Genomic DNA, 20,074 nt, shown 5'->3' on the forward strand with positions numbered 1-20,074 from the left:
TGAACTCTGAGGTGGGAATCTAAGCCGTTTTCTTGAGTGTTATGCACTAAAGTAACTAAGTAACTCAGTAAACTTTCTGAAAGCAGGCAAAATTACACAAGTATTGAAGAATTTGGGCATTTCTCACAATTTAGATGATTAAAATCAAATAATAGTCTAATAAATGTCATATTGGGTATTGAAATTGAGGTAATTCCCAATATCGCCTATATTCGCCTATTTTTTTTTATTTGCGCACTCGCTAGGTCGTTGACACTTGAGGTTTATAGATTTATATTTTTTCATGCTCTCACCCAAGATGATCAAATTCTGGTGGTTCTTTAGATCACATCTAACAAAATCATGGCTAATTATTTTTTTTCTTTTGGGTGGCACGTGAGATCAATTAAAACAAAGTCATGTTCTGTTCAGACAACTGCAAAATTGTAGCACTTTTGCTGTATGATGATAATGATCCTGATAAAATATTGAAATCAAAGTGTGTCTGGTGCAGATGACTTTCTAATTTGCAGTGTTGTCAACACAATCCAAAGGGCGAATTCATAAGTAAGTAAAAAAGCACATCATGGCTAAAGCTGCTAGATTGACACGTTCCCGATATTGATCGGAATGAGTGTAAATGGCCTAAATGTATACGTGCCGCAATCTTATTGAGGTAAATTGAAGACATTAACTGTGCTGTCGATAGGTATGCTGCTTGTTAGGGCAAAATGCTGCAATTGAAGCGAGTGATTAAAGGTGGACGAGCTCTACACAGTTCAAGGCAGTCGACAAAAAAAAAAGGACGAATATCGAATCCCATTATATGCAGCCGAGTGTGTCCGACAGGCGTCCAGGGGCGAGGGGGCCTGCCGGCGAGAATCCCCTTCTAGGTCGAGCGTATCACAACTTGCACTCAACATTCTTAGTCACACCTTTCTATCATCCTTCCCAGGTCTCCCTTCTGTTTATTATAACACTGTAAAAAAGTATTTTTATTCCTTGGACATTAAGATCAACCATGAGATCAAAAAAATGATATTGTTATAATTGTTGAATTTTGACAGCATTTTTGTTTAAGTAATGACACTTTTAACGATTGTTGTTACACTTTCATACCTGTCAACCTCGGCCAATTGCTCTCCTTATTAATGATTGCAATTCCCCTTATCAAGCGAAAAAAACCATACAAATGCAACGCGGCACATATTTACTCGGTACTCGGACGTTTCGTCGGAAGACGTTTGGTCCCCGGACGTTTGGTCGACCGGACGTTTGGTCGAACAGACGTTTGGTAGAACGGACGTTTGGTAGAACGGACATTTGGTCGCCGGGTGATTACTGTTGAAACCAGCTCTCAAAATTATAATCATGAGAGAGAAAGAGAGTGAGTTTAATACCTAATATCAAAATATCAACAGTAAACTCATAATTTGACAGCGAGCGAACCCGATGACCAAACGTCCGTTCTACCAAACATCTGTTCTACCAAACGTCCGTTCTACCTAACGTCCGGTCGACCAAACATCTTTCGACGAAACGTCCGGTCACGTATTTACTCACATAGGGCGCACTTAAACCTCTAAAATTTTCCCTAAAGTGGACGTATACTGCCTAATCAGTTGGTGCGCCTTTTGTATGCACTAAATTCAAGATTCTGTAGATGTCGCTGTATGACGTTGACGGCTTGACTGTCTGGATACATTGCTTGCTGAGGCGCTGTATTTATATAGTGAAAAGGCGGATGTGTGAAAGGGGAATGTGTGTGTGCAAATCATGCTTAATGCATGATAATACTAGCATAACGATAAAGTTTTTATCTGCTAGCAGTGACCAAGACGATCCGGGTTAGAGCCGAAATGGGTAAAACAAGACTGCTTTTACCAAAAAAAACGCACTTTAAAAAAATATTTTCCCCCGTACAAAAGTTGTTATACGGCGTACACAATTTGAAGTGATTAAAATACGGGAAAAAGGTATACATTGACAGCTATGCACTTGAAATCAACGTTACTTTATGAAAATAAAGGCTTTACATTTAATATTTTTTCATTGAACCCAACATTATTAGCCTGGGGAGCCTTTCCTCCCAAGTTGAGCCAATCATGGCTTGGCCAATATAGCCTCAGTCACACCTTTCTCTCCCCTTATATATGGCAGGGGGATTACAGGCAGGGAGGGGGGCCTAAGGGATCTTTAAGGCAGCATTTCAAGAGAATCTGGTCCCATTTACAAGCTCCCTGGGCCCCCTGTGACCGGACCCTCTTCTGCCTCTTCACTCCAGCTGCGCTAATCAATCTCCTCTGCTCTTGTCACGGTAAAGGAAAGAGCAAGCGAGAAGAAAGAAAAAAGGAGAGATGGATGGAAAAAAATAGGTGAATAGCCACAGATTTGCTGGACTCTGCAGGGTTTTTCTTTCCTCGCCTTTGCGGCTCCAAAAGGAAAATATCACACAGCGACACCGCCGGGATGGACTAAAACATGCGGCGCCACAACGGACTCAACGGTCGTTGACAAAAAAGTATTTTAATTCCAGCAAAAGGCTAGATTTACAAATTAAAATTTATTTGATGATGAAACTTCCTCGAGTAGGTTTTAAGTACAGTGGTACCTCGAGATACGAGCTTAATCCGTTCCGGAACTGAGCTCGTATGACGAGGTTCTCGTAACTCGAACGAACGTTTCCCATTGAAATGAATGGGAAACAAATTAATTCGTTCCAACTATCTGAAGAAAACACCAAAAACAGGATATTGGATTGGAAAACATGTTTTATTTCTTATAATTCACCATCTATTAACAAAGTAATAAATAACGAGTGGTTTGATAGTAATAATGTGTTTAATAGGAGTAAAATTAGACACATTTCGCGGAGGGGAGAGAACAACACACACGGAGGCGGAGGGGGGGGGGGACTGTTCGGGGTGACTTTCTCCACGGCAACATTGCACTCTTAAACGAACAAACAAATTTAAATTAACTTGGATAACTAAAAAAAAACAGATACTCAACCTTTAATGTAACTTCAAACAAAACTAAATTCTAAATTAGTTGTAATCTTTTTTACCTTACTTAGTTCTACGGGTTGACACCACCTGGCCGCTCCGCCGAAGTCTTCAAAACGAACGCATCAAGAGTTGTTTGTTTTTGTCTACCCTTCAAAATATTTCGATAATGTAGCATACAAATGTCATCATAATACGATGATGTGCGACCACTTGCCAGTTTGTCAGGGTGAATCGTTTCTATAAAATCCGAAACCTCTTGCTACTTCGCGAGCATGTCTTTGATATCTTTTGTAGCCGCCTCTTCCACCGCCTCCTCGCTACTAAGTTCCGGCAACAAATGTTCACGCTCCTGTAGGTCGATTAAATCCTGTGTCATGAGTTCTTCGTGGTGCTCGGCGATTAGGTCATTCACATCTGCCTCATCAAGTGCTCTTTCCAAAATTCACGAAGGGTTAGCTCTGTGTCATCTGTCACATCGAAGCATTTTTTGAATAAATTGTACACCAGTAGTGGCTTAATTTTACAGTCACCGCTGGCATTAGCACACAACGCTAGCGTTAAGCGGTCTTTCATAGGTTTGTGTCCCGGTAATGCCTTCTCTTCTGCCACGATGAATGTTCGCCTGGGCATTTTTTTCCAAAAAAGACCAGTTTCATCGCAGTTGAAAACTTGCTGGGGGTGTAATTTTCCTGGGCGATAATCAAGGCAAATGTCTTGATAAATTCCACCGCAGCTTTCGAATTGCAACTCGCCGCTTCTCCGTGTCGGATTACAGAGTGTATTCCAGATCGTTTTTTAAATTTTTCGAACCAGCCATGACTCGCTTTAAATGTTTGTGAAGTTGTTGAAGGCTCTCCTTTCGTTGATATCAAATCTATGTAAATTCGGCTGGCTTTTTCACAAATGGTAGACTCGGCCAGGCTATCTCCTGCTAATTGTTTATCTTTTATCCACAATAAAAGAAGGTTCTCCATCTCGTCGTGAATGTCACTGCGCCGGTGGGAAATGATAGATAGTCCTTTGGTCGGCCTCTTCTCCTTAATTGCGTCCCTCTGCTTAAGGATGGAGGATATGGTTGACGTATTCCTCTCGTATTGCCGAGCGAGCTCGGTAACACGTACCCCACGCTCATGTTTTTCAATTATTTCGCGTTTCATGTCCATTGTCAACGGTCGCCTTTTCTTAGCAAAACTTTGCCGATCCATTGTAATACGTATTGTTTACCTGGTATGTAAATGTAGACCAAGTGGGGGGAAAACGGGTGTGGAAATGCAAAGTCCGCCCACCAGTGCTCGTAGACATATTTTTTACACGAAATAGATGCAAAAACAAAAAAATGCCATGGCGACCTGGCTTGGTCGCATCATGAAATTTTGACCGCATCACGGGCGAATTATTCGATCGAAATTTCCCCCGTAAGACGAGCATTCCGTATGACGAACGGTCGTATGACGAGGTACCACTGTATTGACCTTTGCGTTTTTCCGATCGTAAAACTGTACATTATTCGTGAATAGAAATTGGGATTTTTGTTTTTTTCATTGTACCAGAAGCATATACATCACAGAATTAATTTGATAACAAACTGGAAATATAACTGCACTTGTCAAATGTTGCCAAGAACAGTGAAGCAATGCCCCAGGCTAGCAAACGTCATTCATGTAGCAATAGACTTTTGGCAATGGCTCCAACGCAATAATGAATGCCATCCGTGTTTTATGGCAATTGCATAATTATCCACGCAGTTCAAGCTGTTACTGTCTGGATTTTCCCTTTCCTTCAAAAACAAATTTGATATGCTAACACTTGCCTAAAAGATGCCATGATTACCGTTGGATACATTTGGGGTGTCCAAACCTTTCTCGCCAAAGGAAGCAAAAAAAAATGCAAGGTGCAATTAGAAATATTTCCAATTTCAGAGTCAGGCAAAAAGAAAAAAAAATTGGGTTCTTAAATGTATTTTAAGTTTGTACTAATTGGGGGCTGACAGCGATCGAAGGATGCCCAGACATGACGACTCAATACCGGGGTTCCAAGTTAAATGGATGTAAATGAGTTAAGGGCTACAAGCAACCAAATAACTCTAAAGTATAAGGATAGTCCAAACTATATCAACTTTTATTTACACTGCTGATTTTTTTTTAAACATTTGTATCAACATGTTGACATATTTTGACCCCTAAGCTAATGGTAAGACCCTTTTTAAGTGACCAACTATCTAATGTTCAATCTGAGAAGTGGAATGTAGATTTAATTTAAGCTTTTAATCATTTGCGGTGGGAACAATAGAAACTGAGCAGTCAGCCAGCTGGGAAATAGTTTGGACACCCCTTGATATGCATGATTTTGTTTATTTGAAAATATTTAATTCATTTTCTCACAGCCAATTTTACTCACTGACAATGTACGGGGGAAAATTTTGGTTTGCCACGGGTTACTTTTCTCCCAAAACAATGCATACTAAGGACAAAGATTTTCTTTTTCATTCATTTAAAAAAAAAAATCAATAATTTGTTCCTACACATGCAAAAGAACTTTTGCATATAGCTTACGGTTTTGTTACTTTCACCCAAAGGCAAGCGAACAGTCACATTAAAACCAAGGAATGAATTTTTGGCATACCGTGACACCTGTACAATATGCTACATCTACTGGTATGTCGCAACGAGCCCTGATTTGCACTCACTTGCTTGGGGGCATCGGCGCCGCCTACTAAATATGCATGCGCGGAGTCGAGTGACAGCCCAAAGCAATCGCCTTCCTCATTGTTGGTGGAATCAAATTGACAGGGGGGACGAGAGGGTGGGGTGCACTCTTATTTTGACACCCACTTAAAAAGCCAACGCGTCTAGTTTCAAAGCATTGTAAGGAAAAAGCCTGTGAAAAGCCGCATCTCCGAGGACTCCAAGGGGCCAACTGGGGGCGGGGATGTGGGGTTTGCGGGGGAGACTTAGCGGGACAAGCCGCAATGACTTTTAAAGGCGGCTGTATTAAAGGCTAAGTGGCAATAAAAACAAGCGCTATTTGGCTCGCCATCGCCGCCCATTCTGGACACGCTTTAGCGGCGGCGTAGTTAGAGCCTGGGGATGGGCGATAAACTTAAATAGTTTGTCAGGCGAGCCGGCTCTGGGCCGACTCCTTTTTAATTTGGCGAGTTGGGGAGGAGGCTTTGGGTCTGAAATTGAAAAACTATTTCGAAGTACTTACAATGACATAAATCTCACATCCGATAATTTGACAATTCGCTTGCTAGTTTGTTGCAATTAGAGACTTACGTAATTGGAGGTGCTGTCGGTTCCTTCGCTTCGTAGGACGGCCAGCACGAAGCAGACGTACTCTTGCCCGCTGGTCAGAGGCTTGTTGTAGAAGCCGTTGTAGGGCTTTTCGTCGCCCAGCGTGAAAGTGGGCGGAAGCGAGGCCAACTTGGCGGCGATGTACGGCTTGGAAGAGTCCAGGTGGCGCCGCCGCCTCTGGGCGGGGCCTTCGCTCGATTTAAGCAGCTAAAGAAACAAAACCATCGTAGTTATTTTGTGGAGGCTTGAATAAGTACAGTAATACCGTATTTTCTCGCATATCTACGTATAAGCCGCACCCTAAAAATTGCCAGCAAAGGTCGTAGACCAGGGGTGTCAGACTCGGGTAGGTTCGCGGGCCGCTTTAACGTCAACTTGATTTCACGTGGGCCGGACCATTTTAGATATAATATTTAGAATTTTTTTTTATATAAATGGATTAAAAGAACCGGATTAAAAGCCCTGAATATTCAGTTTTTTATAGATCTAAAAGAATGTTTATTTGAGCTTTTTAAAATATATTTTTAGATTTTACAAAATGATTTTTGAATGAAAAACAGAAAAAATGGATTAAAAAATTACAATTATGGATTTAAAAGGGGGAAAATCAGGAAATTTAATATACATCTATACTCTTCATTTTAATTTGATCCTAAAACAGAAAGTCGGCACTCGTGATTTACTTTCCCGGGCCACACAAAATGATGCGGCGGGCCAGATTTGGCCCCCGGGCCGCCACTTTGACACATGTGACGTAGACGAATTAAAAAAGGAAGTCACGTGAGCAGTACAACCAGGACGTGTGTCCGTAGCGGTCTAGTTTTGTTATACCATCCCTCATCACCAAGTCTCTGGATGCAATAATAGCATGAGATACACATTACGCAGGTATCAAGGCTGATATTTTAATGATCGACTGCAAAGGTAAAAGCGTGCAATGGCAGGCACAAGTGAGTTTTTTCATGTTTTATGCAAGATATGCTTTCTTTTTTTTCTTGAATTTCATTCATAGCTGTCGAAATAAATTCTGTTTAGCGTTTTATCTCTTAATCTTTTCTCTATTTTGAAATAAATGACCGTATCGCCTGCATTGTCTTGCGTTATGTCGTTTCGTCTTTGTGACCTTGCAGTTTTGTGCCTGCTAATTTGTGCACATTTTTTTTTGGTTACAATTACGGCTTATAAGCGAGAACAGGACTCTAATTTGTCTTTGGTGAAACTCGTGGGCAACAGGACTGCGGCGGCATTTTGTTTAGTGTCAAGCGCCGCTCCAGATGCAGCGTTATTAAATGATGATGTCGCAGAGAGGAGACAATGGGCCGTTCGTTGTTTAATGACTCAAGGAGGCCCCCCTCTTTCCTTGCCAGTCTTGTGCTTTATTTAAATACGCTGCTATTAATATTCACGCTGTCATTACGCTTCAGTCCCCTCGTGGGACAAGAAAATCTTCATTAAAAGGAATGATAAAGTAGTCATCAAGACCATGTAAAATGAGGATGAAGCCTCTAGGATGTCTGCAGGTTTAAGGAGGACAAATTCAAGGCTTTTTACCGAGCATTCTCTCTCAAATGGAAGACCTGTGGTTAATGTGACCGTTGTGAGTGGGCAATATTGGCTCGAAGTGACAACACAATTAGAGAGGTCCCCCATCCAATCGTGGGATTGGAAATCAGGCCACATTGCGTCATTTTCAGGGGAATCAAAATCGGGTAAAAAACATATACATTAAGTATTATTAGTAGTTTGACTGATCGAATGACATTAAATACAATACAACACAATAGAGAGAATTATTTGACAATGTTATCTATATTTGTCCTTATTATTTTTGTAATTGATTTATTTTTGTATTTGCCAATGATTGATTAATCCCCTAAAGCGATTTTTTAATTTATTTTTTTCTAATTTACGTTGATTTCCTTCCGTAAACAACCATTCCTACATCCAATTAAGGGATTTTTATATGAATTGTGTGGGCTACCTTCCACTGTGTTTATTTCTATTGTCCTGTTTGGCGCCTAATTATTCAGAGTTTACTGTGGATGGTGCAATGAGCAGATGGGGACTGTGCAGACCTGGCACGCAATAATTAGTCACCCCCCACTGCACCACTGCCACCGTACTCCGAGCCCTAGAGAGCGATGGAGATAATTGGTAACAAGTGGACACTTCCTGCCCAGTTGGAGCTCACGGCGACCTTTCACCCGTCATGTAACATGCCAACCAGCTGGCTGCTTTCTACTTCTCACCTCGTCCAGGTCCATCTCGTCTGGAGTCTTCCAGCGCCATCTCGACTGGGACACAGGTAGAACCACGATATAGTACCACCTGCCAAAAATAAACAAACAATAACATCTAAACGCCATGATATACAATGCCACATTGAAGGATGAAAATGACCCTTATCTTTTTTTCCAAGATGGCGCCGTTCACGCGGGAGCCAGTGGCAGTAGCTCTGTACACTCTTATGTTTTTCGTGTTTTACAGCCCTTCTATCTTTTTCTTAATTACATTTTAATATTTCTTAATACATTCCTTTTTACTTTCTTTACTTTGTACTTTATACTTTTATCTTACTTTAATGTTTTTACAACTTTCCTTGTTCTGTTAGCCTGGCTTCTTTCGGCTACTTCTTTTTTGGAACCATTCAGCCATGCCTACGCTGTCACACACATGGGACTAGCTGTTACAATACGCAGCAGAAGGAGCAAAATCTCGATGCCGCCGGAGATTCGGAGCTGGACAAAAGTGCCTGGAGAAGAGGCAATGCTTCTGACCAACCATTCCATCATGGGATAAGATGGAAGAGCTGTCGGTGCTTACCAGCAACGGAGTCGAGGGGCTCTACTCTGCTACTGTTGTCTTTAGCTCCAGACTACTGGGGAACTGTGCGGATAAGCTTGGAAGAGTGAGTGCATATTCTCTAGCTCGGTCGCAGTCTGTAGAAGTTCCCCATCTCGTGGAAGACTTCCTGTGTGTGGTTCCAATTTATGTCCAACTTTACGTCTTTTGAGTCTGTATCCGTTTTTGCTACCACAACCAAAATGGCGCCGTTCAAGTGGCAGCCGGTGGCAGTAGCTCCGTCCACTCTTGCTCTTTTTGTGTTTTTGCTGCTTTTCTGTCTTAATGATTTGATTTGGTGATTCTTAATGATCCATTTACTTTGATTTGCTTTGTACTTTGTGCTTTTGCTTTGTTGTTCTGCGGCCTTTGCGACTGTACTGTCTAACTTATAACTATGCCTTTTCTTGCTACTGTCACAATGAACACAACTCCCGAACACGGGATGAATAAAGTTATCCAACCTAATCCAATCCAATCTCCGAAAAATGATGGGATAAAATATCATCTGCCCCACATACACACGCTGTCATCTCCAGACAAGTCAGGAGCTCAGAGGGATGCCCGCAGGACTCGTGAGGTTAACAGGACTCCTTGTGTGAGGAATCTCTAATTGCTGTCATTAGCGAGGCCGCAAATAGAGCTGAAATTGAGCTATTTAGGACATTTGGGAATTGCAATACATCAATATGTTGGGGAAGACATCATCTATGCATAAAAATTTCAGTGGCCGCCTCTCCCCCAAGAAATGACAACTAGGATCATTTACTTGACACACCAACGCTCGAAGCTTGTACTTTCAGTAGAGAAGTTGAGAAGAGGAAAAACACAAACGTAAACCCTCGATGAACACAATACACCGCGTTATTGTGAAGCCTGTTCCCCTTATGTCTTCAAAGTTGACAGCTTTAAAAGTTCCTTTCCTGCTGCGGCACATGAGCACTTTTCCGCGGTCTGCCGCAGAGAGCCCAGGCGCCCGCTTACTTCTCGTAACAATTCGGCGTTTGTGATTTAACAGTCAGCCAAATACCCAAGTGCAAAAATTTAACAAGACCTCCTCCTGGTCCCGCACTTGCATTTCCAAAATCAAACCGTCCAAGTTGCCGTGCATTATCGGTCAAACCCATTCATCATTGCGAGTATTCGCACTCACCTGATGCGAGTGGTGGTCTGAACCTTGGGCAGGCTAATGGTCATCATGCCACCCAGCGCCTGATGAGTGCTGTACAGGGGCTTGGTCTTGATGAGGTCAGGGGCGGTGCGGATAGACACCTGCTGCTGAAGCCCCCCGGCAATGTTTCCGCGACTTGTCAGCACGAAGGAGTAGTCGGTGTCAGGCTGCAGCTGCGTGATCAGCTTCCGCTTGAGGTTGCCCTTCACCTCCACGCTTTGCTGGTTGTACAGGATCTAAAACGGCAACATAGAGTCAAAATAACAATCCACAAAAATGAAAAAAAATATCATTGGGTGCTTCCTTGGACACTGTATGTTACATGACAAATGTAAGTTTACTATGGTGTTACTTGTACTCTACACACACTGTCTATCCGTCACGTACGTTCTTTCACAATACATGCAAGAGATAATCAATCCTATGTGGTAATTTGCTCTTCCTTTTAGCAGCAACATTAATTTAGGTCTAATTCATGTCTGAAGATTTGGAAAGGCAATGCAAAATCAACACAGAAATCCCTATTACACCCAAAAAAAATCATATTCTTGAGACCATATTTCCATTTCCACAAGGCAAAGTCAACCTAAATTGAAAGTTATCTTTGATTTGGGTGCCAGCTTAACATTGTAGGGTCTTGGTGGGTCCTAATGCCAGACCAGAATCACTGTTGTAAAAACAAGTAACACTCCCAGAATCAATCCAGTAAAAAAATGGCACAAAGTGCTTGTCATTCATAAAAAAAACACTGACAAAAAAGCCCATGACACTTCCCGTCATGCATTTGTGAGCACAAAGTATCCTTCAAATAGCTAATATATATATAATAACTGAATCAATACAACACTAACCACACACAATAACATTCATTATGAAAGGCTTTCCTAAAAATAGATACGTTTGCTACATTGTGAATCTGTATTATTGGACACCCACCTTAAAAGGCACTTGAGATATATAGTTCATTGGCAAATCCCAGGTGAGGAGCACCGATGTCTTCGTGACTGCTTTGACGCCAAAGTTCAAAGTGGGAAAGTCTGGAGCAAAACGGGAGGAAGGAAAACCATTAATGCACAGGTTAATGTAGGGGTTGCTTGTTCCACAACATGAAAATGTTCTCCACGATTAGCTGAGAGGCGTTGGCGTAGAAAGCCTAGCATTAATTCACACAATGATGAAGAGCATAAAGATGTGCTGTGCATGTGACGGCAGGGAGGATGGTGTGACTGCAACGTTTAATGAGATTAGTCAGTCATAAATCAATAAACACACACATACAGGTGTGTAGAGAAGTGCTCACTGAGGAAGGAATGTATTTGATGGAAAGAAAATGAAGCCTGAGCCGTTCCAAAAACAAAGCAGGTGACGTAATGTTCAAGAGTTGAGGACTGTAAATGTACACATTTGGGTTTTTGTCAATGAATAGTGTTATTTTTCTTGCAAAACATGCACTGAATGCCGTGGAGTAACTGCACAGGGATGGCATGAAGCAAAAGTCAAAGGCAGGGGGAAAGGATGCATTGCATAATTCAAAAAATATGTTACATTGGAAGGTGTGCTTTCATTCCAATTTAAAATGTATGTATTATGTATGCATGTATTCAATAAACGTAGTTTTCTAGACTCATCAAAGAACACTCTTCTCTCTTAAGTAAATCTAACAATGCTTTGATGAACATCAAAGACACCTTACAGTGCTTAATGAACCTAAACTGTTTTTTGTATGCATCTAAATTAGGTGAACCTACCACCCATGTTTTAGGGATAAATTCAAATGTTCAATTAAACGAATGGAAAGCTTCATGGAATCATTAAAGACTTGCCTGTACATTTTTTTTTGGGGTTTGTTTAATATTTTTTAATCAATACCATGAGGTGATTTAGTCTTAAATGAACCAAACTTCCATGTTAATTTGGAAAAAAGTGGATTTAGATTACGAAATATATCGATTTTAGATCAAATCACTGCCCTCACTGGAAGACATTGCCAGCCTTCGATACCTCAGCAGAGCCAGGAACATCATCGGGGACCCATACCACCCTGGTCACATTCTGTTCCAGCTGCTGCCCTCTGGCAGACGCTATAGGTCCCACAAAGTACGGACAAATAGGCTTAAGGACAGTTTTTTCCCACATCCATCAGGACTCTAAACTTGCGGTAACACGACACACAATCCTTTCTGAGTAATAACTTCGGGGTGAGGTAATATGAAAAGACGTTGGGCGGTGATCTGCCTCCTACTGGCTGACTGAAGGTAAGTGAAAGACAGTGAGAGGTAAGTGATCCGCTCGGGGGGTGATGCGATGTATCCATCACGGCAGAATGCCAAAATTATCACTTATTTGGGTCTTTTGCCGGGAAAACGCACCTTATGGAGAAGCACTACCAATTTTGTCATACGCAGTTTCTGGGTATGATGACAATTAGGCTTTTTGTCGACTCAATGATGATGACAAAGCCTATGTCCGATTATTATAAATCAAAGACCAATAGGTCTTTGCTGAAGCTCACATGTGTACTTTGTTAAACAAAACGGGGAATTTACCATTTCCAATAAATGCACATCTTTGTTGGAAGTTGCAAATAATTGAGTCTTCAATGGACTCTTTGACATGAAGATTCTGTTAAGTGTCTGAAAACAGGCCACAAGTAAACACAGTACTTACCGTTAGACATGGTCCTGCTCTGTATACTCGGGCTAAGGGGTCCTGGACCCTTGTTGGTGTATGCCTGTATCCGGATGTCATATGTCGTGTCAGGGTTCAGCCCCATGATGGTCATGCGCGTTTCGGCCGTGCGGTTGGTACTGTTCTGCTGGCTGTTGATGTCCCGGTAGATCACAACGTAGGAGACAATCTTCCCATTCCGTTCTGCCAGCTGGGGCGGGTCCCACGTCAGTTGGGTGCTGGACTGGGTCAGACCAGTCACTTGCAAGTTCAAGGGGAAACCCGAGGGAACGTCCTCAGGAGTGCCGATTTCTTTGGTGTAGGCCTCGCCCACGCCGGCGCGGTTGCGAGCACTGAGGCGGAAGATGTAGGTGGCGCCCTTGTGCAGCCCAGTCACCGTGTAGTGGTCGTCAGTGCTGCGCAGCTCACGTGATGTGAACGTGTCATCGTCGTTGCGCTTATACTGCAGCTGGTAGCCCATCAGCTCCCCCACCATGTCTTTGGGGGGCTGCCACTGGATAAGTGCCGTGTTACCCATGGTGGCGCTGATCATCATGGTGGGCTTGCCTGGAACTGGAATCATCAACACAAGATTGTCACAGCATTGTCTCAAATTGCTTAAATTTGGACTATAAACATATTAGCTGAAGATAATAAACCGAAGAGAATAGTTAAACATGTGGTTTAGATCAGTGGGTGTTGTTTTTGACTTATGAATGACCCAAATTGTGTATCTTTTTCACTTGAATAAGTAAACACACGAACATAAATTGTTCAAACTGTACTGTGTTGTATGAATAGTAAGTTCCACGTGTGACATGTAGCTTCAAGGGTTAAATGACTGTTGAATGTCAAGTTTTTGGGTATAAGCTATGGCTGATACCAGCTCATGTGCGAGGTAACTGAAGATTGCATTTACCCGCTGGGTGTCCTAAAAATAATCCTTCTAACTGTGGTTTTACTCCCAATTCTGTGGCATTAGCTTAATGAATACACTGAAATGAAAAAAAAGTATGCTATACCGGGAAAGACTATCTCACCTGCTCCGGTAGTCGTGACCAATTTAGGTTTGCAGCGAGGTCCATCTCCTCTGGTGGTGTACGCCGCGACAGCAATGGAGTAGGTGGTCTCAGACTGCAGTCCGGTAATGTAGGCCTCCTGCATTGTGGCGACATGTACACAAAAATCCTCAAAAATGACCACACAAAGAAGAATTCTCAGCCAAGTTGCCACAAAAGCAACTTGGCCATCATCTATTGATAGTGTCCTCGTCAAATCTGTCGACAGCAAAAAAACAACAACCTTGGAATCTTCCAAAAGATACACACAAGCGGAACCAGGAACTTTTCTTGGCCAAGAAAAACTCCCCTCTCCAATTGCAAGGCACACTCCAAAACCCATCAACCAACCAAATGAGCAAGAACATCACCAGCGTGTCAGTGTTTGTTTCTGTCGCTCGGGAGATCATCAGAGGCTAAACTCGCTAATGAAGAAGGATAGGCAGTGTCGTCCAATTCTGTGGGCTCAAATTGTTGCTTTGCAAGGGTGAATTTAGATCAGGCCAATGATTAAAAAGTGTAGAAATCATTCCATCAGAGGTTTGTGTGCTCCCTCTAGTGGTCTGGAGAATAAATAAAAATCACACAATTACTGCGAGTGCCAATTTCGATCAACTAAACTGTTTTGCAAATACAAAGTTGTATTTCATTTTGAAGATCAAGACATTTGCATTAATCTTGAATAAATGTATTTAGCTAAAAACTTTATCCAGCGTGTGGATTAATTTTAGTATATTTTTTTTCTTACATCGTAAACTTAATGTTTGTTGCAGTCAATGGTAATAAACGCCCAATCAATTTGAACTAGGAGAGACTGCCAATGATTCTTTTTCCCAGTGTTATTCATTATGAAAGTATCAAGAATATTTTGTATGTTGAACTTACTGTGAAAGGCTAAAAACTACTGAAATTTGTTATATTTGGTTTGACGCCAGTGATGGTCATTCCCAAACGCGATGAACACGGACACGCTTGAGTGGGAAAACACACAGACAAACACTCCACTCAGACCAAAAGAAACATCAAAAACACGATCAACCGCACACGGGCATACTCACCAATGACAAATCTGCTTGTTATTTATTCATTATTTGCTTCCTATGCATGCAGACAAGAGTCAGCTCTCGGTACAAACGCCTGTAGCTCACATAAGAGGAGAGGCAGTTGTCATCTTGTGGAGCCACCAAGAGGGCAATCACAGCTACAAGCCTCCCTGCTGGCTAAACGCTACTCTTGGAATGATGCCTTATTTTCCTACCATCTGACACCCTATGACCTACTTTATAGCGTTGTGCATCAACAGTGCGCCACTATATAAGCTATTACATAAGTTATTATTAGACTTTCAGGCAAATGCATTACTCCGATATTTGTCGTTAGACATGGTATTAGTATTAATAAAAACAACCACGACAAAAACATTAACTTTACGCAATAATCCTATTACTTTGATCAAGAAAATGGCGACCGCTTGAAATTAAATGTGCATACAGGACATTTTTATCAATATTATATTTCTTATTTCTGTGCTGAGAACTATTTTCCACATTCAGAAGTTTTATAATTTGATGTCACAACTGAGTGGTGAATGCCCACAATTAAACTTTACAATATGTAGTATTGATGTAAACTACAACAAATGTATGTATCGACTGTATATAGAGTATCTATACTGTATTTGTATGGTGACTGATGTGATATTATGAGCGGTTCAAATCATTTTTCTGTCATAGTAACAGATGAAGCACATTTCTGCAAAAGTGTGCAGATGAAGATAAGATAAAATCGTAGAACTGCGCGCCATGTAGAACAGCATTGACAACAAAGATTAAATATGCGCACGTATATGGACAAGAGGTAAGGTTTAATTAATATCTTCCAACAACATGAAAACAGTACATGCCAATTGTGACATAAAATGGTCGTCACAAGATGGGCACGTAGTCATCAGTAAGCCTCTTCAAAGCTGAGCTCACGATAAATATAGACTAAAAAGTGGAATGGAGTTCACTATATGGCGGTGAGTAGCAGAACAGGAACGATGTTGGATAAGGCCAGTCTAAACGAGCGGCTGTTGAAATAACGGAATAGAAATAGTTGAAAAAAAAAGCCAACCCCTAAATTTGGACTTTTCCGCCTTGGAATTTAAATTGAAAGTGGAATTGTTACTGTGTGTATTTTTCCCCTAAATTAATCGCATTCTAATAATTTGGGATCGATTGTATCTGCAGTAATGTTGACAACAATTTGCATTCGCTTAATTGCAATGAGGCAGCAAACTAATTCTTTCGATTGTGTTTATGTTTAAAAATACGGGCAAACGTTTGAAAACCATTTGTTATTTTCTATTTATTATACTCTACTATTAAAAAACAATTTCCTCAATTTCATCCAGTCTTATTGCTGCATATCTATTGCAGTGCTGGTCCTGCGAGTCCGCAAACCAAATGAATTAAAGCCACGGCACGCTCACACAATCACACGTTCAATCCACACACGCAAAAACACACACAAAAACACCCCCAAACTCCGGATTGGGACCCTGCAATAAAATGGCAAACCCAGCAGCACACATGAGGCTTACTCACATGCTCGGTGACCTCCGTAATATTGAACTGATGGGAGAGAAGACAAGACACAGGACACAGGGTGGGGTGCATGGAGGAGGAGAATGAGTCTAAAGACAACACAACAGGCATTTGGAAAAAAAAAAAAAAAAGCTCTAGGACTTTTTTTTGCTGCAAGACAGATGAATGTAGGTGTCGTGCAGGGCAAGCAGCAGAAACAGAGAGAGAGAAAGAGAGATAGAGAGAATGAGCCCGGATAATAGAGGAGAGGCAGTAAAAAAAAGTTGAATGCATGTGATCAAGGTCGAGAATGATTGTGAAACTTTCTGGTGTTATGATGCGCTGCCTTGTTTCCCCTCCTGTCTATCAATCTTAAGAAAATGCGTTCCCACACATCTCCATTAGTCGTAACTGCGCTAGACATTTCGGGTGGAAAGCGTTTCCCTCTCACCCTTTTTTTTTTATTCATTACATTTCAATGTGTTTTCCAAATGTTCTCCTTTGCTCGCCCCAGGAGATTCCCGAGGGACGCGAAAGCCCATTTCCTGCCGCCGGCTCCGATGCCGAGCGTGAAATCTTATTACCAGCGCCACTGTACTTGCGCCCCGACATCAAAACCCGTCCGTGCGGAATGCAACCACTTGGCTTTTGCCAACAACTTGCTGCCTAGTTCAACAACTCGTGGGCTAAGTTCAACGATTGGGGGTGCGGGACGGGGCTTGTGGGTCATTGTGAGAGCTCAAGGCGGGATTAAAGAATGTTGGGTGTAGGTGAGCATGGCTAAACTGGAAATAAACCGTTGCTGAATGATAAAGTGGGGAGGTGCAATGTAACAAAACGTGACTACGAAATAAAATGAAGGAAAATACATATATCCGGCCCAACCAATTAGCGACCTAAAATGACTGTCGTTGAAACCCGACATAAAGCGGTGTCTACATTATTATATTACGCCCACTACATACCTGTCAATTTATAAATTTTTCCCGTTTAATAATTTTTTTGATCATTTCAAAAAGTCTACGGTGTATAACTACTTTTGTACGGCATTTTTTAAGTACCTTTTTTGTAAAACCGATCTCGTTTTACCCATTTCGGCTTTAATCCAGATTGTCTCGGTCACTGGTAGCCTTTTCACTATATAAATATAGCAGCAAGCAATGTACCCAGACAGTCAAGCTGTCAGCGTCAGTTTTTTTTTAAACCTAGGCCTACAATGTCTTCTGTGTCTGTGTTTGCTACTGTCTCGCTACTGCAACCACAGGAATTTCCCAAACACGGGATGAAATAAAATTCTAATCTAATCTAATCTAAATACAGTGACACCTACAAAATCTTGAATTTTATTGTATAGTGATTGGGCACCCCATCCAAAATTTGAGACTTTTAAATGAGTCCTATGAGAGTAAATATGTGCCGCTTGAATTTGTATTTTTTTTATATCACGTAATAAGGGGAATTGCAATCATTAATAAGCGGAGCAATTGGCCGAGGTTATCAGGTATGCCACTGTGACCTGTATCCACCCCCTTTTCTTTACTTGTCGTCGGGTTCACTGTGACTAAATATTAGAAACACCTCTCAAAAGGATAGACATGATCTAATTGGTTCATTTGCTTTCCTTCAGCTTCCCTTCACGTCTTGAATATCATCATGTCTAAACTCGAGGCGATCCTTACAAATGACTCCAGCGTACATTTATATTTCCAACGCCACGGCGAGCCGATAAGCGTCATCGCCGCCGACGGATGCAAATGTGATGACACGGGCTGAAATTTGCGGTTTTCAAAATGAGAATGAGGTGGCGGGCGGCGTGACGAGTGATGTGGAAGAGAAGGAGTTGTCATGATTGATAGAGGGTAACAGACTGAGGTGCTCTTTTTTTCTCTTCTTTATTCCATTTCTATTCAACTCCTATCTGAGGTAGTGGAGCGAAACGCACACGGAGGAATCGGCACAAACACGCGTGAAGTGTGCTATCGCATGAACGGTCAAGCAAAATGGAGCCGAGAAAACGGGTGCCGAATGTCGGCAAACATGGGCGGTAAGACTAGGAAAACATATGAACAGATGCAGTCATCCACAAAGCAGACTATTTTCCGATGGCTGTTATTGATAATTGTGTTATGGTGTGCCTAATTTAGTCTGACCTAGCTTTGCCACCTTCATACACATTGCACATAACATGTCATAATTTTGCATTATTAATGGAAATTGTTGATTTCTCACCAAAGGCTAAATACTTGTCAAAATAATAAACGGAAGATGACGTTAGGATGCTGAAGCACTGACATTCAGTAGCGCAATGAGCGATTGTTTTTTACTTTTATATTCTTGCTGGACATTACCGTATTTTCACGACTATAAGGCACACATAAAAGTCTTACGTTTTCTCCAAAATAGACAGGGCGCCCTTATAATCCAGTACACTTAATATTTGGACCAATTCTAAAAATTTTATCATGATAAAATAAAATAAATCAGTCGATAGGATGCACCATCCTCTACAGCTCTAACAACTACGGCAAGCAGCCCCGACTCTACTATATCCCGGTAGAAAAAGTACTGCGCAGTGACTGCTGGGATATATATTTTTGTCAATACACCCAATGGATTGTTGCCTGGACATTTGACATCAACACAGCTTTACGAAGCATGGAAGACAGCGTCAGAATAGTTATGCTAGCTACTAGCCAGCTACTAGTTGCGAATGGATTGTGGCCGCCTGGACGAACGTATAAAACTCAGCGTTTTCGATGACTCATTTGGACAATTGTTCAATTCGGACACAGAAAATGAGGACTTTGATGGATTTGTGGGTGATGATGACATGAGTACATTGTAAAATTGCTAAATAAAGTACAACCAAACTCAGCTTTGCTTCTGTTGCCTTTTTAAAAACGTGTTTTTAGCGTGTGTCCGTATGTTTAAGCTGGTGTATGTTTTGCCATGCCCGGCTGCGTCTATAAAAACGGTGCGTCCTTTGTGTGTGTAAAATACAGAATAGCACTCGTTACTGACACTGCGGCTAAACGATGCCCCGTATTGTCGTGAAAATACGGTATTTTTTTGCAATATACTTCATGATTATTTTGCTGTTTCCCTGCCATTGAACGTTATAGACATCAAATCCATTTCAATTGTAAAAGCTGGAACTGAGCGATTTTGTTTCACTGCCATCAAATTATCCATTGAGTTAACACTTAAGAAAATAAATACATATATTTTAGGGCTGATTAGGGACGGCAACTAGAAAAGGGGCTTTTATCACAAGTAGTAATTGCTCAAACGTTGGCCTAAGTGCAAAAACTGGAGGTGGCCCATGTTCAACATCCTCAAAAAAAGGGGTCGATAGCATCACACGGTTGGCGTCAGCCTCTTTGTTTAAAATTAGCACGTAAATGAGGTTGCTGTGTGGGCTGGGGCTTGACGAGAGGTGCTTCTAGCACGCAACTACACACAAAGTGCTTATTCTAGCATTGTGGCCAAG

At 41.6% G+C, this 20,074-nt stretch overlaps 1 protein-coding gene across 1 annotated transcript in view; it reads right to left on the reverse strand.

Moving 5' to 3' along the window:
- ptprfb (protein tyrosine phosphatase receptor type Fb) overlaps positions 1-20,074 on the reverse strand; it is a 160,595-nt gene that overhangs the window by 37,841 nt on the left and 102,680 nt on the right. The window contains exons 17-23 of the mRNA XM_077616357.1: positions 16,606-16,632; positions 14,000-14,117; positions 12,960-13,532; positions 11,229-11,329; positions 10,275-10,528; positions 8,530-8,608; positions 6,263-6,487 (exon numbers count right to left, since the gene is read on the reverse strand). Of these exons, the coding sequence (XP_077472483.1) occupies positions 6,263-6,487; positions 8,530-8,608; positions 10,275-10,528; positions 11,229-11,329; positions 12,960-13,532; positions 14,000-14,117; positions 16,606-16,632 (1,377 nt within the window). The remainder of the gene's footprint in view (positions 1-6,262; positions 6,488-8,529; positions 8,609-10,274; positions 10,529-11,228; positions 11,330-12,959; positions 13,533-13,999; positions 14,118-16,605; positions 16,633-20,074) is intronic.

The sequence above is a fragment of the Stigmatopora argus genome, chromosome 12 (genome assembly GCF_051989625.1).
Source record: "Stigmatopora argus isolate UIUO_Sarg chromosome 12, RoL_Sarg_1.0, whole genome shotgun sequence".
Taxonomy (NCBI): Eukaryota; Metazoa; Chordata; class Actinopteri; order Syngnathiformes; family Syngnathidae; genus Stigmatopora; species Stigmatopora argus.